General features: G+C 36.2%; 1 protein-coding gene across 1 annotated transcript in view; it reads left to right on the forward strand.

The window, feature by feature from the left end:
- Positions 1 to 22,634, forward strand: part of RNGTT (RNA guanylyltransferase and 5'-phosphatase) — a 136,539-nt gene that overhangs the window by 40,558 nt on the left and 73,347 nt on the right. The window contains exons 9-10 of the mRNA XM_041412408.1: positions 2,163 to 2,298; positions 8,806 to 8,877. Of these exons, the coding sequence (XP_041268342.1) occupies positions 2,163 to 2,298; positions 8,806 to 8,877 (208 nt within the window). The remainder of the gene's footprint in view (positions 1 to 2,162; positions 2,299 to 8,805; positions 8,878 to 22,634) is intronic.

The raw sequence follows: 22,634 nt of genomic DNA on the forward strand, positions 1-22,634 counted from the left end.
CTTTATTCGATGGTTGACCTTTTTTACAGTTTAAAAATTAAAATTATTAATACTCTGGTAGGTGATTTGGAGATCTGTTTGTCTAATGCCAAGAACTGTCACTCTGCAAATGAAATTTTCATCCTATTTCCTGAATTATTGTGTTAATAATATTGCCCAGTTAGAATTAATAACAGGAGTTGCCTCAGGATCAGAAGTGAATGAAAAGTAGCTTCTAATGAAACTTTAGATTTTACCATTTCTATGACTAGATATTTTATCTGCTTGTGATATTAATCTGCATGGACACCATGACCCTCTATTTGTCAGAATTTCTTCGTTTATAGAGATTGCACTGACAGTTTTAAGAGATGATGTTTGTAGCTCAAGTATGATTCTGTACTTCCATGTGTAGTTTTCAGAGGTGAATGAGCAGTTATGTTATTGCTCTTATTGCTGCCCTGTCGTTGTTATTTGATTCACTTGTCTGGTTTTACATTTGGATTGAGCCGTCTGATGTAGGACCATGTCATCTTGTGTACTTGCCCAGAATCTAAAACAATGGGGCCTGGTTACTAATTGGTGCTTTTGGATGCTCACACAATAGAGGTAATTAGTAATAAATGTTCAGCTGTAATAGCAAGTAGTGTTCACAGTGGGCAGTGCAGTGCGTCACAGTTAAGTTCCTGTGTTGTGTCTCTAGAGAATGTGTTTGAGAAATCATCACTTTTTTTCTTTGCCTTTGTGGTGTTGCCCAGAGGCGTGTTCTCTATTCTGGTGTAAGTGCTTATCTCCTAATACCTTAATTAACTTCTTAAAATATAAATGGCCATGGTACATTGAAGTAATATTCAGAAATGTGCTGTTCAGCAGTCCACAAGATTTCTCCATGAATGCTTGTAGTGTCATCTGGATGAAACTTTAAACCTGACATTAAGCACATGAACTTAAGCTTTTTGAGTGAAACAAGTAAACAGAAAACCTCAACCAGCCAACCAGCTCAAATCCCTCATTAATTGATAAATTCAGTTTCATCAAAACCTTGCTTATCTCTTTCTTCTTGCATGTTTTCAATTATTAGCTGCTCATAGAACCACTTCCGTTTTTCAGTCCATCCTTGACCAAATTTTTTTTCTGTCTGATGTTGGTAGTAATTAGAATTTTGATAAATTCTATTGTTTGGAGACCACATTCAGAGTTTTGTTGCAATAGTTTATTAAATTGGGAGACTACAAAGAGTTTTCAGCCATTCAGCTAAAAGAAGCTCAAAAAAAACCTTTCAAAATGAGACATATCTGGATCAGTTTAATGTCTTTCGCAAGCAGAGAACTTGATCAGATTCTAAGTTAGACAGGTATATTACCATGAGACCCAGACAGATGGGTCTACGTGAAAGTAATTCACTGTCCTGAGATGAGATTTTTTTCTGTTTTCAAAGTCAGTGCATGCTGTTTCTCAGCATCTCTCTGAAGTAAGATACAGAATCATAGAAATCATAGGGTCATAGAATGGTTTGGATTGGAAGGGACCACCCTGATCATCTAGTTATGAAGGAAGATGGCATGCAGAGATGTATGCTTAACAAAAACTTTGTTTCCATACAGAATGCCTGTGAAAATTCTCTTTGGGCTTTAAGAGGTCTGTTACATGGACTCAGTTGAAGAATTGTAGCCCAGTTCTGCAGTGTTTGTCCATGTGAAAGGAATATCTAAGGTGTGGCCTGGTTTAACTCCTGTAGCAACTAAGCTCACACATCCTGTAGCAGGATAGGGGAGAGAATCAGAAGGGTGAAAGTGAGAAAGATCAGGGGTTGAAATAAATATAAGGAAAAATAAGGAATTTTTACTATTTCCCACTGGCAGGCTTGTGTTTAGCAATTTCCAGGAAAGCTGGGCTTCATGATGCACAACGCTGCCTTGGGAAGAAAAACACCATAACTCCAAATGTCCTCTGCTTCCTTCTCCTTCTCCCATTTTTTATTGCTGAGAACAGCATCATATGGTCTGCGATATCCCTTTGGTTAGTTTACAGGTTTAAACTTTTCAATGTAAAAAAGTATTTATAAAATGTTTTTTAAATAGTATCTGTCATGATTACTTGCTTTTCTCACTTAATATAAAACAAAATAATAGATATTTTGAGGATATACCCGTAATTATAATATCTTAACACTGCCTTTGCAGGTATATGATGCTGATTGATGGCAAGAATGAAGTTTATATGATTGATAGAGACAATTCTATTTTTCACGTATCCAACCTGGAATTTCCGTTTCGTAAAGATCTTCGCACACATCTAACAAACACTCTTCTAGACGGGGTAAGGAGCATACTGTATAATTATTGTAACTATTTCAGTGCTGTTTGCTTTTGTTCATAAACAGGGCCAAATTTTTAGGCCTGGATCAGTGATTCATAGGATTTCAGGAGGAATAAAAGTTCAATAACTGGCTGAATGTGGGAGTTGCCTTTTGTAAGAAATTACTTATCTACAGAATAGGACTGGTGACTGCTCTGGGGGGAGCTGTTTGTCTTCGAAATAAATCAAGGTATTGAGATGACATTCTCTGAATATGAGAAAAGGCTTGAATGAAATCTAAAAAATGACTGCAGAACTTATCTCTTGCTACAGCTTTATATTTTGAAATAGTAAACATGGTCAATTTTATCCAGCTTATGGAAATACTTCTAAAATTTTATACAATTTTCATGATGTTTTGATACACTTTTGTGAATTGATGTGTTTGTTTCTGTCACCTTTATTTTCAGCTGATTGGAATTTTTGAATGATTTAGAAACAGCTTAATTATTTTTGTTTAAGGCTAAAACTTCTATAAGTTGCTATGCTAATTTAAATTATGTAAACTTGCTAATGAACTTTTTGACCCAGTTGTAAAACAAGCTGTAAAACATATGGATTTGTGTATTTGGAGGTTGGGCTGGACTATTGTTGGCAAACTTTTCACAACTGTAGCCACAAGAAGAAATTATTTCTTTCTTGACTGTCCCATTTCACATGACGGAGAGAATTTCACTAGCTCTTACACTAATAGATCAATGCAGTTTCCTTTTATGTTTCAGTACATTGCTGTAACTCCTGCTTGATGAAGTATTTTTGTACCTGAGATAGCTTCCATATTGATCCTCTGAAGCCTATTGCACTTTTCAGCCATATTGTCTTTATTAAATTTCTTTCCTTTCTCAGGCCCTTGTTGTCAGTATTCTATTTGAAATGTCACTTCTGTGAATGATGTGTCTTACTGAGCACACATTTACATGTGAAGTGTGTATAAATTGAATCTGTGAGGATAATTACTGCAAGGAACGATGTACTGTCTCAGGGATAGAGAAGCAGATAATGGAATATTTTCCACCACCTCTGCTTCATTGAAAAATTGAGAGCATAATGCAAGAAATGCCATGCTGTCAGCTCAGAAGTGGTTGCACAAGCTGTCGTGTCTGGTAGGAGCCTCTTCAGCCAGGCAGATTTCGAATTATATACATATTATTCTTCATGACATGCATTAGGTTCAATGCTTTTGAGATCACAAAGCTAGTATTGCTGTTTTTTTCCCCTGCTACTTCTAAGGCTCTTGAGAAAGTAATGACTTGCTGTTGTCCATATGGTACAGTCCTAGGTGTTCTTGAGGGAAGTGGCTGCTCTTTCATTTGTTTATTTAATTATTCTCTTTATTTCAAACAGATGTTTTAGTGAAGGTGGCTGATATGTGTATGGTGGAAGACAGGGATATTGAGATAAGTGCGTAATGTAGCTGTGGGGCATGGAAGAGGGTCTCTGATCCTGGTGTGTTGTGTTCCCCAGATTTATAGTTTAAGTCTCTTAAGAATGACTGAAGTTCTCTCAGGTACCCAGGGCATGAACTATAACTTTGCTTAATTTGTTGTTCTGTAAAAGTTTAACTGTTAATAGTGCATTTTGTTATTTCACTTTGTTGGCATATAATCAGTCTAAGTGTGATTTTTTTTTTCGCCCACATTATTTCTTTAATAAAGTGAATAGCAAAGTGACATGAAATGAACAATAACTAATTGAATGAAGTACCCTGAGATAGAACTAAAACCTTTCAATGGATAAATACTTTTCATAGTACATATTTCTAAATTTGTTTTGGTATGGTCAGTTAAATAAAAAGATGCTGGTGGAATATTTTTTTTTCAATTGAAAATCCTTTAACAGGTTTGAGGATAAGACTTGCTTATTGTTTGAAGCATCAGAAGAACTTTGTAATTGAATATTTGTCTAATGTTGATGCCAAATGAAAATTTCCATGAATGATCCTTTACTCTAGATATATGCATGATTGATTTTGTTTTATTTTTTAATTCCATGGGAAGAAGTTGGCTTTTTCTCTTAACATATTTTGCTAATTAGTGCTTGAAGGACTGTTGAAATTAATTCTTTAGTTACAGGCTGAAGTAGTTCATACTTCCTGTCCTTGAAGTAGCTTTCTCTCTTTCAGGGAATGAAAGTATATATTGAGGTGGTCCAATTGGTATCACTTTAGACTATTCTTAAAAATATGAGAAAAAAGGAAAGAGAAAACAGAAATATCAGTGCCATGTAGTGAGCAACTATTGATTTTAAGAATACAAAAGATTAATATCCCCCTAACATTATTTAAAATGACAGTATACATGAAACTTTCATAAAGGTAATTTCCATGCATTCAGGGATCTATTAACTTGCTTTAAGGCCTCTGGTGTAAGCCTTTCATGTGGTTCTCTTTGAGAATTTCAGATGCATTTGTGGTTCATTTTGGGCTGAAATTACTTGCAAACAGTTCTTATGTGATCAGTGACATCTTGGGTGAGGACAGATCTGCAACACTCTGTGCTCCTCTCCAGCTTTTCAGTTGCAATTGTTCTCCTGTCATGGAAGAAAGTTTTCTGCAAACCTCATTCAAGCTATTTAAATTTAACCTACAGGTGACTAGTATGACTTATTCATTTAGAAGCCAAGTGTTTTGCATCCATAATGCTATCTGAGGGAATGCACAGAGTTTTGTTCAGATGTTTTGGCGGTCATGCAAAAAAGCTAAATAGCTATTTTCAGGAGCTTTTTTGGCATTCTGCTCAGCTTTGGAATAGTTGAGTAGAAAATTCAGAGTCATCCTTAGGCTTGGAGTAACTTTTACAGTTTTAATGCAATTTTTAAAACTATTTTATTTTTATATAAAATACTGTTTACACTTGAAGACTTAAGAGGGCCAGGAACTCCATAAATGAAGAATGAGATAAAGATGCTTTTATGTTTTTCTGTCAGGAGAGACTTTTTCTATTTGTAAGCTGTCTCAGAAATTGCAGAACTTAAAACTTTTTGAGTTTGTGAAAGCTGGTGCAAAATAGATTTATGCAAAATAGACTTAAGTAAAAAGGCAAAACAAAAACTGTTTTCATTCCTGAAATACAGCAGTGACTAGAATTGCATTAAAGGTAAATGGATAAAGGATTAAGAAAAGGCACAGGAGAAAAAGGAAGAACAGACAGATATATTATTAGATCTGATTCTATACTCTATGTCAACCAAAAAATACATTCTGCAAGTGGCTGGTAAAATTGGATCCTTTGCTTTGTGACTGAATTTTGGATTATTTTAAGTCTAAGTTACTCTCTAGAGATGTGATTCAAGGAAAAAAGCTGTGAGCTCTCCATTGAGCATTGTTCTTCTGGTACTTGTCCAGCAAAAAGCTCTTAGCACTGTTGCAGGTCTAATACACTGTACAGCTGTGCTCTGCAACACCACAGGACTGAGGAGAATCACACCAGCACAGTGTTGCCAGATTACATTGCATTAATTGAACACTGGACCTTGTTCTTCAGGCCCATGGGTTAAGTGGATACCTAAACCAGCAGCTAATGGACAAGTGCCAGTGGCAGAGGTAGTTTTGAAACACGCAATACTGGCTGTAAATCTGCATGGAGTCTGTAGAAGGAGCTGCTGCATGGATGCAGGTGTGCCTTATGGATAATGTTACGTTATATTAACATGTCACATGAGTGGATTTGGGTTTAAGATTTTAGTTATCTAAAAATTGGCTTGAATATAGTCTTATAGTATCAGGTTATTACTCAGGTCAGAATGAGTGAATTTAATTGTGGTCTCAAATACTACATTTTCCCATCTTCTCTGAAGTTGTCTCTGGGGTCTATTCCCTGGTGTGTTTTTCAATTCTGATAATTTCAGGGAAGATTCTGAAATCAGACTGTAAAATAATGATGTGTTAGAGCATTTCTAATCTGAACCATTCCTATGCTCACTTTACAGTTTTTGCCTTATGACAGTTGTATTGGCGTAACTAATGGAGCAGGGAATGTTGTTGTCATGATGGAGATGAGCAGCGCAGGAATTTGTCATCTCATCTTCTAAGGCATATTGTGCTATTGTTTTTTGCTCTAGTAGCTGGGATTTCAGTCAGGATGTCAAAGAGAACAGGAGGCAGGGGAAGAATAAAAGAAGGGAGGAGATGAGGAAAAAGGCTTCTTTGATCAGTAACAGAATAAAAATGTTTGGATGTCTGAAGTAGAGAAAAAGTTAAAAATAAACACTTGAAAGGATGTTTAAAAACGGTTCTTGGTCCTCTTTGTTGTATTTTTTAATCTTTCTTAAACTGAATATGCAGAGATTCAGATTTTTAAAACTAGGCATAAAATCTTGTAATACCAGGCATTGAAATGTTATTAGGGTTTGCATACAAATGCTAGCTTTGCATCGAAGCTGAGGTTCTGAATATGCATACTGAGAAAGCGAGGCCTTAAACCGTGAGAATGTGCTCAATTAAATGTGTTCCAAAAAAGTTGTTTCGCCTGCCAGTTCAGCTGAGAGTTAATGAAAAACAATGTCATTCTTTTGTTTTACTATTACTTTGTTATTTGTTTCACCAGGTTACTATCAGGAATTTCAGGTGGGGCTTTTTATCCTGGGTTTTTTTTCCCTTGCATTATATCTTTACACCTTCTTCCAAGTTTGCATATCATGCCTTCTGTCTCTTGAGTTGTACCCATCTGTTCTTGTAGTTAGTTATGACATTTATTGTCAAAGAAGGCATTGCAGCACTGTCTGCTGCTCCCTTGAGAGCTCACCAATGTCCTGCCTCAGTCTTGGACACTAGCAGAATGGCATTTTGTTACATCACTTCTATGTAGACCTTTTTTGCACGTGCTATTTGACAGTGCCTGTGACTAAATTTTTAGAGGGAAGATATTGTCATAGTACAAAGGAATAGTTTTCACTCATTGGATTAATGTTTTTTTGAATTTTTAATTTTAAAAAAGAAACTATGTGGAATGATGTGTAAGGTCAACTCGGGGAGTCACTCTGAACACCTGTGAATGCTGCACAGAGGATGACATTCCAAAATACTAAGTAGGCAACTTAGATTTCCCAGTGGTTTTTGGGAACAACATGTTCATGTCTTCTAGTTTAGTTTTCAATGCTTCAAGCTTTATGTTTGTTTGCTTTAAACCAAATCTGTGTTTTTACAACTGAACTGCTTGCTTATTTTTCAAAGCAGATTGTGGATAGATGCTAGGTATAATTCAAGAATCTTGTTATTGTTGTATAGACTGAAAATTAATCTTACATGAGTCAATCAGACTTTTTGGAGTTTATTTTGTAGAATCTATGGATTCTGAGAAAAATTAAAAGGTTGTAAGACATAATAATAGCAAGACATTAACTAAATAAAAAAAATTTGAGGTGATGTAATGTTCTTTTTTGGAATAATTCTTGAGCTCCTGGTTTTGTTTTCATCATGTCATAGTGAACTGTTTTCATGTTTTTCAATTGTTTTATCTTGTTCGTCTGGATTTGGAATTTTAACTTTTAACTTGTAATATGTTTTTTTTTTTTTTTTAATTAAAAAAAGAAATCTGTAGGTGATACAATTTATTAGCCAAGAATCGGGTAGGGGAGGGAGGTGGGGAGAAGATGGATTGCATTTAGAGAAGTGGTTATTTCAGAGTTGTCTCTGGACAAGATCTACCAGGTCTTGTTTGTTACCATTTTCAATCTTCCCTGTTGATTCATCAAAGTCTATATACTATGCCTGATTCCTGTCATAGGAAGCCTGAGTTACAGATGTAACACCACCATGTAAGGTGTATGTATTTTTGCATGTGTCATTAAGTTCAGGAAACACTTTTGTGTTTGGATGTTGATCAATAATGTTCTTTCCCTACCTGGCCTATTTTTCATCTGATTTGCTTGTACATATTGAGTGTTAGCTGACTTCATGTGATGCAGAGAGTGTCTGTGATGCTTCTGTCTGAAGGTTCCATCCTGTTTAGTCACAATGCAACAATGTTCAATGTTCAAGCAAATTGCAGCTCTCAGTGCTGCCTAGGACACTTTTAAAATTAAAAGATCCAATTAAACTTAAAAGATCCAAACTGAACATAGAAAATTAATGTGCATGCTTGTTCTTTATATCTTCACTGTTGTGGTTGTGACTGTGGGCAAGATTTCCAGTAGTGCTTGGTTGGCTTAGGATCACAGTTCTTACTAAGGTTTCTAAAAACTCATTATTCACTGAAGATTTTGAAAGCTGTGGGTAAACTAATGTATAAATGTTACAGATCAGAATGGGAAGCCCTAGCACAGCTTCCTGGTATTTTGTTGAATGCTTCATGAGAGACTTTTAAGACAACAATAATATTTTTATAATCTTGACCTGTTTTAAAATTTCTTTTGTAATAAAGACCTGGCCGGTGTTTGTATCATGCTTGTATAAGCAGTAAGTATAAATGTGTCAACATTCTTCTTCTGTATTTATGAAAAAAATGCCAATGCTTTCTCTTTTCTTTTAAGGAAATGATCATCGACAAGGTCAACGGACAGGTTGTTCCTCGGTACTTGATATACGACATTATTAAGTTTAATGTAAGTACTTTCAGTTTTATTGCTTATCATTAGTTATTAATTCTTACTTCAATTTTAATCTTTTTCATATAAGTAAGATCTTCGGAATAAATACAAACACCAAAGTCATCTGAGTGTTTTGCATCTTGATAACAAACAATGCATCAGAATTTAGATTGAAAGCAGCCTTACAGTACGTGTTGATTTATTTCCACTTGCTCAAGAAAAAGTAGCCATTTGAAATAGTCTGCTAGACACTGTTGGAATACTTCCCATTTCTAGAGCATGTTTGAATTGTTTGGGCAGTGAAATCAAGAGGGGATGAAGGAGTTAGCCTGGTGTGTTTGTTTCCAGAGTTTCACAGTATACTTGTTAGGCTGCTCTGTCATCTTGTCAAATTTCTGTTTTGAAACCAGGCAACTGGTCCTCTGCTAAGTCCTCAACAGGAGGGTTATATATTTTCATATAGAGAAAATGTATAATAAGGTATTAATAATAATAAATGTTGTAGAAGTTGTGGAAAAGGAGAATAGAGTGTAGGAATAAAATCTTTGCAATCACAAGAAAGAGCTGTTAAACAGTACTGGAAATAGGAAATTTCTATAAGACCGGATTTCAAATACAGTAAAGGTTTGAATATCACTAAGGGGCTCCTGCTGGAGTAATTTACAGACTTTTTTTGTTTTTGTTGTTGTTTTCTTCATAGTAGCCCATATGGTATTGTGTATCGATTTGCAAATCAGCATGGAGTAGACGGGGATGTTCTCTGTTACTGCTGAGCAGCGCTCAAGCCCTTGCACGGCTTCAAGCCCTTTTCTATTTCACCCTACTGCACCAGTGAGTAGGAGTAGGGATGGGGACACAGCCAGGACAGCTGACTACAACTGACCAAAGGGACATTCCTTGTCATGTGATGATGTACTGAGCAATAAAGCTGGGGAAGAAGGTGTTTGTCATGGTGGCATTTGTCTTCCCAAGTCACCATTACGTGTGATGGAGCCCTGCTGCCCTGAGGATGGCTGAACACCTGCCTGCTTATGGGAAGTGATGAATGGCTTCTTGTTTTGCTTTTTTTGCATGGGCAGCTTTTGCTATAGCTTTGAAACTCTCTTTATCTCAAGCCCTGAGTTTTCTCACTTATACCCTTTTGATTCTTTCCCCCCATGTTATTCCAGGGGAGTGAGTGGCTGTGGAAGACTTAGCACCTACTGTAGTTAAGCCACAACAATGTGTTAAATTTAGTCAAAATAGCCCGTGGAGAAAACACTGGTGTTAATGCTTCTGGAAAAAAAAAAAGATTGTTTCAGTGCACCTGACAGGACAAAAGCAGTATTAGTAAACCAGAGGACATTTCAACCTTTCAACCTAAACTACAGTTGACTCTTCCAGTCTTGAGTAAGGTACTACTCAGCTCAGTCACTCAGTGTAAGTGGGAATTGCAAGTGTAGGCATGGTACCAGTCACCAGAAATTACTTAGGTATTCTTGGAAGCATAGTCACACTGTGACTTAGGACAGCTACTTTTAAAAGGAGTAGTTTGTGGGGAAGATGTGTTAGATTAGGACTAGAAGTTTTTTCTTAACACATTTTAATTCTGTATCTGGATGTCCTTTCTCTAGCCTTTTCTGAAAAGTAGGTGTTAGTTTCCTGGATCCCTCCTACCATGAAGACTTTTCCCTAAGCATGATTTCCATGTACCCTTCTGAAAAACAGTCTTTTATACCCACTCATGGGTTCTCATTTTTTCTTTACATTTTCCTAGCTGCTGCTCCACCTGTGGTTCCATGTTTATTAACCTTCATGTCTTGCCTTGTCTCTACTCTCCTTTTGAGTCTAACCTGCCATTCACTGCTGTTACATTTCCTTTGAAGTAAACAGGTGATGTTAAAAGTGTACAGTCAGTCAATTTGGGATGTGCGTATACTAGCAAAATAACACTTTTCAAAACTCATAATTATTTTGGTTAAGCTTTGTTTTGTGGTGGAAGGGGAAGAATCCTTCATTTGTAGTGAAGTGTCCAGACTTCACACAATGAAACCCACTTGGCAAACAGGAAAAATGATCAGTAGGTTTCCAGAGGATTGTCAGTGTTTAGGAAAAGTCTGCTTTTGAGCAGTGTTTGGTTTTGTTTGTTTTTTAAGTGCTGTGGGAATGAGAAGAGGAGCTGGTTACCATGTAATACTTTTTTAAAGTCAAGGACGAATTAAGATAATGTTATCAGTATGAGTACAAGCAGGTCTTTAGCTGCAAGAAGTCATTAACAGTGGCCCTACTATAAGGATTAAAAAGCACAGCTGTTTTTAGGTTAATTTTAGAAGTTTAATTATAAAAATGGGCACCCAAGGATGTTTGGCTTGGCAAGAAATGATCAACAGAATTTTATCATCAAGAGAGGTAAATGTAATATAACTTGTAAATGGCAAGAAAGAGTAAGTTGCTATTTAAGTTGTGTAAGTTAGGTCGTTGTTAATTCTTTTAGCAGATCTTCAAATAAAATAATTACATTAAGGACTGGTCCTTTTCAAAACCAGAACATTCCCCCCCACCTTCCAAACAAACAACTCCCCACTCCAAAAATTCCCCAAAACAGAGATTGCTCAGGAATTTGGCAGTTTGTTTTGATCTGGAAAGCAGTTGAGTCTTGAAGGTGAATGATGGAGTTACTGTATTGCTGTCCATCATGAATTACAAGATTTGCAGCATGTCCCCTGTCTCACCCTCCACTGGACTCAACTTACTCCGCTCTGGGAGATGCAGCTTTGCAGATGGGGAAATGCACATTCAGACCCTAGTGATAAACACCTTTGCTCAGGCAAACCTCATCTTTTAGTCAGATCTCGTGAACTAAGATATTTTTAGCTGAGCTTATCCTCAAATGCTTGACCTATTTTGCTAGCTAAGCATTGCAGAGTTTTCTGGCTTTGTCAGAATATTCCTTCTGAAATATTGCCTTCATAATGCAGAGAAAGTGAGTGGATAAGCACCTACCTGTTGCAGATTTCAATCCATGTTGTTAACAGTGAGGCTTATTGTTATTTACCTTCTGATTTTGCTGTAGTGTGTCAGGAATAAACTATAGCAGGGAAGGAAGAGGGAAGGGAAGAGAATAGACTGATTGACATATATAGTGTGTATTTGGCTCTAGATGTCTATACAGGAAAGTCTTAGGAGGAAGGAAACCATGAAAATTGAGTTTCAGTGATTGGGAGAAACCTATACTTGAGCTCTTGAGCAAAACATGTCAGTTGGTTTGGTTGTCTCTTCCATGGTAAGTTTTGTATTGAATTCTGATGCTTACTGCATATAGCTGCTGCAAAACTCTGTCTTCAAGGATGCTGATGAAACCCTTTGACTATTTCTTTTAGTTACTGTTTCTGTGACATCTAGTTTCTAAAAGCTTGTAACACATCCCATTTTGTTGCAAGAGATGTTTGTGTCAAGAAAAACAAATGATTCTTCAGATTTAAAAAGATTTTTATTGTAATTTTCCTCTGTCTGAAGCATGGCATTGATTGTTATTAATAGCACCTCAAAATGTGACATTGCTGTCTCACTGTTTTCATCTCAGCTGCTAAAATCAAATTCATAGAAATAAAGCTGTATCCTAGTGAAATAAGCATGCCTTTCGACCTTTGTGAGCTCCACACACAAGAAATCTGGATTTTTCATATTCGTCTGAACATAAAAGGCTAATAGGACCCAACACTCCTTATGGTGTTTAGTCTTAATGAGTACAGAGCTAAATCCCTGCAGTGCATGTTGCTTTTCAGCTTCTTGATTTGTATCTGTATGTGGTTGAGTTCATCATTATAGTAACTGCAGCTGTATAGCTACAATTTCAATCTTGGTAGATAATTTGGTGGATAGTTCTAATATAACAGAGGAAGCTGACAGTGGAATAATTAATAGCCCCAGAAGAAAATGCAGGCAAATCCAAATCCCTTTTCATCTGAAACAGTCCATAAAAGAATGTGTCTTCCTTCTTCTGTTATCTTGGAGACAGCTCTTCCTGAAAAACCTTGTTTTGAGAAGCTTTTTCTTAGATAATATTCAGTAGCTACTTGTAAATGTATGGACACTAAACTTAAGCAACTATTTTTTTCCTTAGTTAAGTAACAAACGGTAACACTGGCATGATGTAGGATCTAATTAATGCATTCTTAGCAAAGATGCTGCAAATGAGTACAACTTTCCTTTTCCTTTCTAACCCTGGCCTTTAAATTTTTAAACTCTAGCCAAGTTTTTGTGAGACCAGATTGCAATGGTAAGAATAGACTGAATGCTTGAAAAAGAATAATTATTTAAATGCTTAGAAAGGAGATAGAATTTTGATTAAATTTGCTAATACTTTGTGCATTGAATTAAGTCAAGATCAAGATTTCTTTGGTTATCGTTACGTGTAGCAATGCTGTTGCTATTGATAAAATTCGTCATGGTAAACAGATACGCTGGTCTAAATCCTGCCCACAGCCAATGTGCTCATTGAATTAATGCATGAAAAATGTTTGTTTTAAATCCCTGTAAAACATTACCATGTCTGGCTTTTCTGTTACAAAGCTTATTTTAAAGCAATGTAAGACTCACAGTCCATGCTGTCTCTCACTTATTAGCCTATTAACCTTATCTTAAAGTTGTACTGTGAAAGCTTTGAGGGCACAACTCATAGATGCAAGCGTTTAATTGCATCTCTTCTGTTGCAAGTGCACCTGGCTGCCGGTCACCCTTCTGCTCTTGATTTTAATTCTGAATCCTTTTCAAATGGTATCACCTGAAAATACAGATTTGAAATTCTTTTGTTTCTAACAGTACTAATATGACTCTGGAGAGTAAGTGTGCTATGGGTATGTTTGCTCCTGCACCCTTTAGATTATTTCTTGTGAATACTTATCTAAGAAACATCCAAATGCTTGTACTGGTGCTCGTGCTGTGTGTTATGTTCTCAATATGTATCACCTCATTCCTTCATGGCTCAGGGCTGTCAGGTAAATGGAGTACAGACCGTCCACTCAGTTCTGTCTTGCTTTGCTTTCTGCTGTTCAGTCTGGGAGAGATGTATTAAGTTTGCTTTTTCTTCCTCCTCCAGTTTTTATGGTGCTGTTTATTGAGAGCAAGGGCAGCCTGGTCAGATAATGCATTTGAGTATCCCGAAATTACAAAAGGGCAGCATTGCAGTATAGGAAGAGCAACAAATGTTGGCTTATAGGATGGAGAATCAACAGAGTGAGGGAGTGATGCTGCAGAAGCTTTTGGATCTGTGAAGTAGGATTGACGTATCATAGCTAGTTGTCATTTTAAAGTCTTTCTTGCCTTATTCCCCTTCCCTGTTGATCACCTTTCATCTGTCATTAAAAACCTGACTTGTACAGCTGAACACCACAATTTGAAAATCTTCTTATTTCTTTGGTAAACTTTCAGACAGCTACTTTGTACTTGCTTCACTGTTACTCCTTGTATTTCAGTAAAGTGCACAGCAACTGAAAAGTAGCATTTCTGTTAATTTTTGCATCCCTTTAAAAAAAAAAAATCTCCTTTGCTATGATGCATGCAAAATTTAGATTGTTGTTGAAGAGTGATAATTAGTACATGCTGACCAGGATGTATTTGCTGTTTTCATGCTCTTATTTTTTATCTAACAAGCTGATTGTTGTTGCGGAGCATTCTCTAGTGTTGTAATTAGCTTGAAGCTTGACTGTTTTACTTGCTGGTTATATTGTGTGAAAAAAACCCTAAACCCCATTTATTTCTTTCTTTCCCTTACATCTATTATTTTTATCCTCCTTTTCCCAACCCAGGGGGCACTATGGATCACAGTGAAGGTGGTTTGTTTTCCATATTTTCCAAAATAAGGCTTAATAAAGTATTATATAGGAGTGAATGGGAGTTAATTAAATTTTATCATGCCTGTTTTATTCTCGGAATGTAAGTGTTCTTCTACCTCAACATGGAGCATGTCTCACCAGAAACATTTTTGAATGGCAGATTATCACTAATTGTCAGAGGAAGAGACACAGTGTTGCTCTTGGGAGAGAGATACAGGACAAGTAGCTCTCCAAGAGTAGCTTTAGAAGCTACCATGATAATAAATCCTTTATATTTTTCAGGTGTTTGTGTCTTTGTGTCTGTATTCTTACTTGTTTACCCTGATGTGATACTTTTTCAGCAAACCATGAAACTTGCTATAAAAAATATAAAGTCACACCTGTAAGTTTAAGTTGGGTTGTAAATTAAAATAACTGAGGTATTTTAAACCTGAAATACAATTTGGAGTCCAAAGCCAATTTTTTTTGTTCTTAGGAGGTTTCCTTAAAGAGCTTTTCTCAGTATATTTGTAAAACAATTTTCCGCTTCTCATGATTCAAACCTTTAAAACCCCTCACTTCTTATCTGCAGTATATTTTTCTTCTTACACTACAGAAACTTATGATTAAATAGAAAAACTGTCTCCTTCAGCTCACAGTTTGACAGTCATTCCCATAGGTACTGCCAAGTGGACTTAAATCCAGCTTCTGTCTCAAGGAAATACTCAGATCTCTCAAAAATGTGGCAGCATCTCAGCTGAAGTGAAAGGTGTGAAAAACTTTACAGTGGGGCAGGTTTTCCAGTTGCATTATCATGTCCAGTTTTCTAAGTACTGGGAATGAAGTCTTAAACATGGCTTTTCTCGTCTGACATATTTCAAAACAAAAATCAAGGCAAAATAGAGTATTGGGGAAATGTCATATGGAAGCAGTGAGAGTGTTCCAATGTTGTAATGTCTTATTTCCCTAACTTAATTTTAATTACTCCTTTTTTACAATTAATCTAGCAACAATATTTCATTTTTTTCATATTTCTCCCTGTCTCTTCCCATCTTTTTCCTGTTTCTAGGGGAAAAGAATTAAAGAAAAAGAAATAGTCAAAGTTAATCAGAAGGATGTAGCAAATATAATAACTGTATATTTCAGGATTGGTTTTATGAAGGTTGAAAGCAGGATCTCACTAGTATTTTCTTTTTCATGCCTAACTGGGAGAGAATTGGAATTACTCAGTGTGGAAAGGAGAAGGCTTAGGGGAGACACTATTGCAGCCTTCTAGTACCTGAAGGGAGCCTAGAACAGATCTGGAGAGGGACTTTCCACAAGGGCCTGTAGTGATAGAACAATGGGGAATGGATTTAAACTGGAAGTGGGCAGGTTTAGATGAGATGGTAGGAAGAAGTTTTTCACTGTGAGCTTCGTGAAGCACTGGAGCAGGTTGCCCAGAGAAGTTGTGGATACCCCATCACTAGAAGTGTTCAAGGCCAGGCTGGATGGAGCTTTGAGGCATCTGGTCTAGTGAAAACTGTCCCAGCCCATGGCCGGGGATGGAACTGGATGATCTCTAATGTCCCTTCAAACCCACACCATTCTATGATTCTAACATGTTTGAATAGCCTGACTGACTGTTACCATCTAGGCGAGAATGTGAATGCTGTATTTTCATACTTTTAAGAGTATTTCTCTTATTTACAAGAAAGAGGCAGAAGAACAAGAGTACATTTCAGTGTATTATTCAGTGTAACAAGTATTACATTTTCAGTGTTTCTTACTCATAAGCTAACCATGTACACAATGAACTAGATATCTAAAGACAGATTGTGTACTGAAATGATAGATATTTGCAAGTCTTCAGGTGTTACAAGCTGATACTTAATTTTTAGTTCTATCATGGTTTAGGCAATGTAGGTGGTTCCTTTTCTAAGATAGTCGTTGTGAATAAGTGCTGATTGTTACTATTATTTCCCCCCTCATTTCAAGTTTTTACAAGACTTCATACTAACTGTACTAGCCAGTCTTATTTTAAATACCATGAAGTGATTTATATTCTAAAAACACTAGTGCCACAATCTTTTCATGAAATGGCTTGAATAATGTTTTTAAGATGAAGGAATTTTCCCACTGTTCTTTAATTCACTGCAGTGATAATTCCTTATCATAAAGAAAGTAGTCTGAAAACCCAGCAATAGCTATTCCTATGAAGAGTCATTGTGAATAGATAGAAAGGAAGAAAGTGTGAGGAGAGTAGAAATAGAAAGAGAAAATATTGACTGCAACACATACTAGGTGGTCCAATTAATGTAAGAATACCTCCATACTGCATGCAACACAAGCACTACAAAAAATAATTAGAAAAAACTGAAACAGTAAAATCCTGTGTTTGACTTTGAAGATAGCCTAAATTCAGTGTAAAATAAATTATTAAAACTTATATTCCCATATGCAGTCTTTTTGTGTGTAAATATCCCATGGTGATAATGACACATCTATTTTATAATTAGGGTTTTTTAGAACTATGACTTTTCCTTCTGTAATTGAAGTGGGAAGTTCATCTACTCAAATTACCTGAGGGGAGGCAACCAGTCTAGACAGAACAGGATGCCTTTTCGTTTAAGTAATTTACATCTCAGTAAAATCCCCTTATTGAGTTCTGGTTTTGAGGACTCAGAAGGATTTCTAAATGAAGTCACTGTACATACAGTCAATGAATTTGACTGATTTGTCTGTTCTCTGAATATAGCAACTACTAAGCTTTCAGTGTCTAACTGGAGCTTTGTTTTCAAAAGGGAGGACTTATGTGTTAATCTGTGCTAGATGCCTCTTTCCATAATTCTGTCTATTTATTGCTCAGTGTTCGTGATGCCAATCATAATTCAGTCACTTCAACTGATTGTAAATATTCTGCTTTGTATATGTTATCTTTATACTGGTGATGCAAATTTATCATCCAGTTGCAATTACAGAGTTTTATGGTTTTCATTGTGAATATATTTAAAATTCTTAGCAATCCAAGAAGAGTAAGGGAGAGAGCAATGTTTGTAGTACAATCTACTTTTTCTGTTTTGGTCATATCTGTTTAGTCACAGTTTTGACAGTCCTGCTGTTTTGTTCAAGTTATGTTTACTAATAAAAAAACCCTATGGAGCTGTATTTGTATGTTCTGTTAGACCATGGTGTTATCCATTGGCTACTAACTTCTTTCCTTTGCACATTTAAAATTTTATTTTCAGTGATTATTTTTTAAGGAAACACCAGTAATTTAATATATGTCTCAAGCAATGATTTTAATAGGTCACATTCTTCAAGCCATTTTTGTTCTTTGGCAAATCAGAGCAAAATTCCATTGTACAAAACAGCAACATACAAATTGTAATCATGTTCCTGCAGCACAGTGGTTGTATTATTGCAACTGAAACAGTACTTCACACGCTGTACCTCTTTGACACTAAGATAAACTTTAGAAACCTTTTGAAACTGCTGAATTCCTTGCTCTTGTCATACATGTTTCGAATATTTGAGTGAAAAAAGTTAGAAAACCCCCAACATTTTAAAGTTAGATAACTGCCAAAATTTTAAAATGAATTTTTAGATTCTGTTGATTGCAATGCCTTTTGCCTTTTAGAAATAAAGAACTTAAGGGTCGTATTTCTAGAATTTTTTTCTTTTCTCTAATACTTTACTTATAATTCTGCTTCAAAAAGAAAACTTCATAGGAAATGAAAAAAAAAAACTTTTAAGCATTAAATGTAGTAATAATCTTACTTGGAAACTCAAACAGCACTTTTAGATTGTTTGTATATAAAGCTATGTGTACAAAAAAATCAGCTCTATAAAACCATGCTCAGAAGAAACATGTGCCAGATCATTAATATAAAACGAAAAATATTAGATTCCCTGGTCTTCAGAAGTTGGGAAAACTAATAATGGGCTTTCTTTGGGAATACCGATGTCAGCTGTGGGTGCCTTGAATTGTCAATAATAATGTTAAACACAGAGTAGAATATCAGGCTGAGCTTATTCTTTATTCTTCTCTCAAAATCATTAAAGCTAAGACAGTTGTGACATATGTCCTGCTCTGGCACAGTAAGTGAAGACGTGCATGGATGTGTGTCTGTGTGCTGAATTATTCATGTCTCAGGTACTGCTCTGGAGAAGCAAATGGAGCATGCTTTGCTGGTGGGTACACTTCAGCCATATCTCATGGAAGAAAAGAATAAATATTCTCGGTTTATCCCGGGCTGTGCCGGTTATCAGCTGTGTGCAGAGGCCCAGGCATTATTTTTCTTTTTACTGTAGCTGGATTGCGGGAAAAAGCACATAAATACCAAAATCAAAGATGAAGTACTTTTATGGAATTTGGTGCCTGTGTGTGTTCACTGCATCCATCTAGGTAAAGGACTTTCTGTGTGAGGCTTATGGCATTTGCTGAGATGTGGCCACGAGGTAACCTTAGAAACACAGGGGAAGGGAAACTTAAACGTGGAGGGTGATGGTGGTAGATCCTCAGGGATACCTTTCTCCTTGTGGAGAGAGAGGCAGGATGTGCAACAGAAATTGTGTTTGCCTCTTATCCCCGTCTCAGCCACTCCTGCCATCCTGAGGTATGTAATGACCTGGGATTTGAGTTCCTCACCTGATGTAGCATGAGGTTGTGACTTCAACACTGCTGTCTCCGTGAACTGGGTGCAGGGCAGGAGCACAGCCTGACACTTGTCCAAATTCTGTCTTCTGGCACCCATTTGGAGCATTGTTAGAGAGACTGGTCTTGTTGGGTGAGTGGGTTTCTTTTGGTGGTAGCATTTTTTTATTTTCTTTTTTTTTTTCCTTTGTTTTTTTTTCTAATCTCCATTCAGTAAGTAAATTGCCTTCCCCCATCTGCTCAAGAAAATGGATATTAAATGAGCTACAGACCCTGTTTTTCAGTGTTTTTAAACCCATTTCTTTTTGTGATTCTTATGTGACTTGTTATGTATCATTTCTGTTGAGAAGTTAATTTGAAATAACTGGAGTTTAAATTTAGAAATGTTGAGTCCTGGGTGGATTTTAAAGTTCAGTAGAAATTTCATCTTACGTTTTGAAGTTGTGTGGGGGATGTTTTAACATCCAAACTATATTTTGCAAGCCCACTCCGTGTTGTGACCTCAGTGCAATGCACAGAGTTTCAACAGGTGAAGAAAGCTGCTCGAGGAAGAGGTGTTGATTTAACAGATGACTCTTCTCTTAAGGCTTGTCTAAATGATATTTTGCTTTAGGATACATTTTATTTACAGTGAGAGGGAAGTGTAACTTTCTAGCATAGGTAGGAGATACATGCTACTTGTTAATTTTGTTTTACCCTTTGCTAACACCCTTATTTTAGGTTAAAAATATCTAGAACAGGAATTATTATTTAATGTACTTCAGTAACTATGCTGTCAAGCAATAGTGACCCTCATCCTTCTCAGACAAGTAAAAACCTACATATTGGAATAAGATCTTAATTATCTGAATGCTTAAGTTAGTAAAACATCTGTATTGCCTAAAACATGCTCATAATGCCTGAGTTTAGATTATATATGTATCAATGTCTTGGTTTTTGACAATTATTAAATGTGTGCTTTATATACTAAATAATCTCTTTCTGGCTTTGTCAAGGTCTCTGAATTATTTATTGTAGCCTACATTACCCTCTTACTTATTTGATAAAAGCTAAGGATTTTATCACTTCAAGATTTTGCTATGTTTGGGATAAATGCATTGTATATTAGTAACATTTTTTGTAATTATGGAAAATGTCTAATAATAAAGGAAGAACCACTCTCCTACGATATTACTTTTATTAAGTATGTCCTTGATTTAAATTCAATTATGTGCTTATTCTCTTATTGCTAATGTCCTGTGCTTTTGTAATGAAATACTCTTTGCCTTCTTAGTTTACTAGTCTGATGAAGAAGTAGCTTGGCAGCATTGTCTGTGTTTTCCTTTCTCATGTGATCTTATGTCAACCTAGCTTTGACCTTTATTTGATGGAACCTAGTTGTAATATACCCTTCTACTTAACAAGCTTTAAAATAGAAATATATGATTGGCAGAACTGCAGGAAATAATTAGTTCCAAGTAAATGAGAAAAGTGAAAGGAATATTTTAAGGAAAAGAAAGTGATTCAGCTGGTTTATGGTGCATATGAAGTTGCCTCAGCTTTTAATTTAACTGTTTATGGATGGAAATATAAATCACTGTACAAAACCATTTTTTGAAGGAGTCATTGTGAAAAAGCTTTCTAAATAACCTAACTGCTGATTGGCTTATTGGAAGCTCAAATGTATGAAATATTAATTAGTTAATTTGCTCTTTCAGACCTACTAATAAAATGTGGCTGAATGGAGAAGATACTATAGGGAAGAGAGAATGTGCACTAGATCTTGCTGAACTCTACCTAGAGAATTATTGGGTTATTTGAAGTGATAAAAAATACATATACATATTTCCCAGGAAAGAATTTTTCAGTCAGTTCTTCAGTCCATTGGTACAGGGGTTGAGATGTGTTTTCTGTGTTTTAATTACATGTACAAACCAGGGCAAGCTCAGTCACTGTATAGATGAGTACTCAAGTATGCTATACATAGGGGGAGAAAGAAAGGAAAGAAAAAAGAAGGAAGGAAAGATTGATTGATTGATTTTCCAACATTTTGTCTGTGACACTTAAACATCTGTAGATTGTGCATCTGTATTCTGTGAGAAATGAATAAAGAGTGAACCACTCTCCTGCCCCTTGGATTTTTCCATACTCTTAATTTTCCATTCATTTGAATGGCTCTTTACTGATAACACCTTCATGTTTGAAAGGTGGACAGCACTGAAGGCATACTAAAAGCCATCTAAGCTTTCTTCTTCATGACCACGCATCAGTGAACAGAGATTAGGAGACATTTCACCCATGGTGTCTGCCACAGGCTTTGTACAAGATGTGCTTCCCCACAGAGTGGTGGTGGCTGTGCTGCCTGCCTTATGTAGACTGAAGCAGAGTCCTAAAAGAAAGTGGTTGTGAGTTACATGTGGTATGGGAGCAATACATAATTTTTAAAGCTGTTGCCATGAACAACTGAGGACTTACGATACAGGTCTAGTAGGTTCTAATGCTAGCAAAGAAATACAAGACCAGCTTAATGCCGCTTTGGGAGAATGAAATGTCAAAGGCTTTACTGAAAGCCAATATGATTTTGGAAAGAAGTGGTTAAATTAATGTTATTAAAAATAGGCACTCTCTTTTTCTCCTAATTGAGATACCTATTTAGATACTACTTGCTCTCTTACCTTTGTATGCCTCATCAGAATGTAATTTTGCCATTTTTTCTTTGGCCTTCTTTCCAGTTGACTAGTTCAGATCTTCTCTGATGCATGTTGGAGCAGTGCTTTTTTCCTTCGAGCTGCCTGTAGTACAGGAGGTACCTGGTAGCCAGTTCTTCTGCTCAGCTATACTGCTGCCACTGATGATTTGAGTCCCATGTCTTCCCAATTTCCTTTGCTCATTGCTTTCAATTTTTGAAGAATTCTTATTTGCAAGCCAAGGCTCTGTGAGCTTATTCCCTGCAGGCCATGAAAGGAATGGGTTTTGAAAATTGTTTTCTTGTGTGAAAGGGGTGGCAAAATGAGGGATGATCTCATGTAGATAACTTTCTGTGCTTAATCACATTTGTAACAGTGCAAATCTATGACTTTTGTGTCTCATTGCTGTGAAAGTGACATCTCCAATTGAAACAAGCTTTAGAATTTATTAGTTGACAGTTGCTTGTTTTGTTCTAGTGATATCCATAGCGTGTTTTCCTCACTATCTAATGCTCAAAATATAATGACCTCCATTACAAGCCGTTACTAATCTGACAAATGCGCATTTTCAATGCTCATACTGATCTGGTGCAATGCACCAAATGTAGAAAGAGCAATGTAAAGCTGCTGGTTTATTTCAGATCTTGAAAGGTCAGGGCATGCTGCTGAGGCTTAGCT

The sequence above is a fragment of the Onychostruthus taczanowskii genome, unplaced genomic scaffold (assembly GCF_017590055.1).
Source record: "Onychostruthus taczanowskii isolate IOZ18803 unplaced genomic scaffold, ASM1759005v1 scaffold39, whole genome shotgun sequence".
NCBI classification, from domain to species: Eukaryota; Metazoa; Chordata; class Aves; order Passeriformes; family Passeridae; genus Onychostruthus; species Onychostruthus taczanowskii.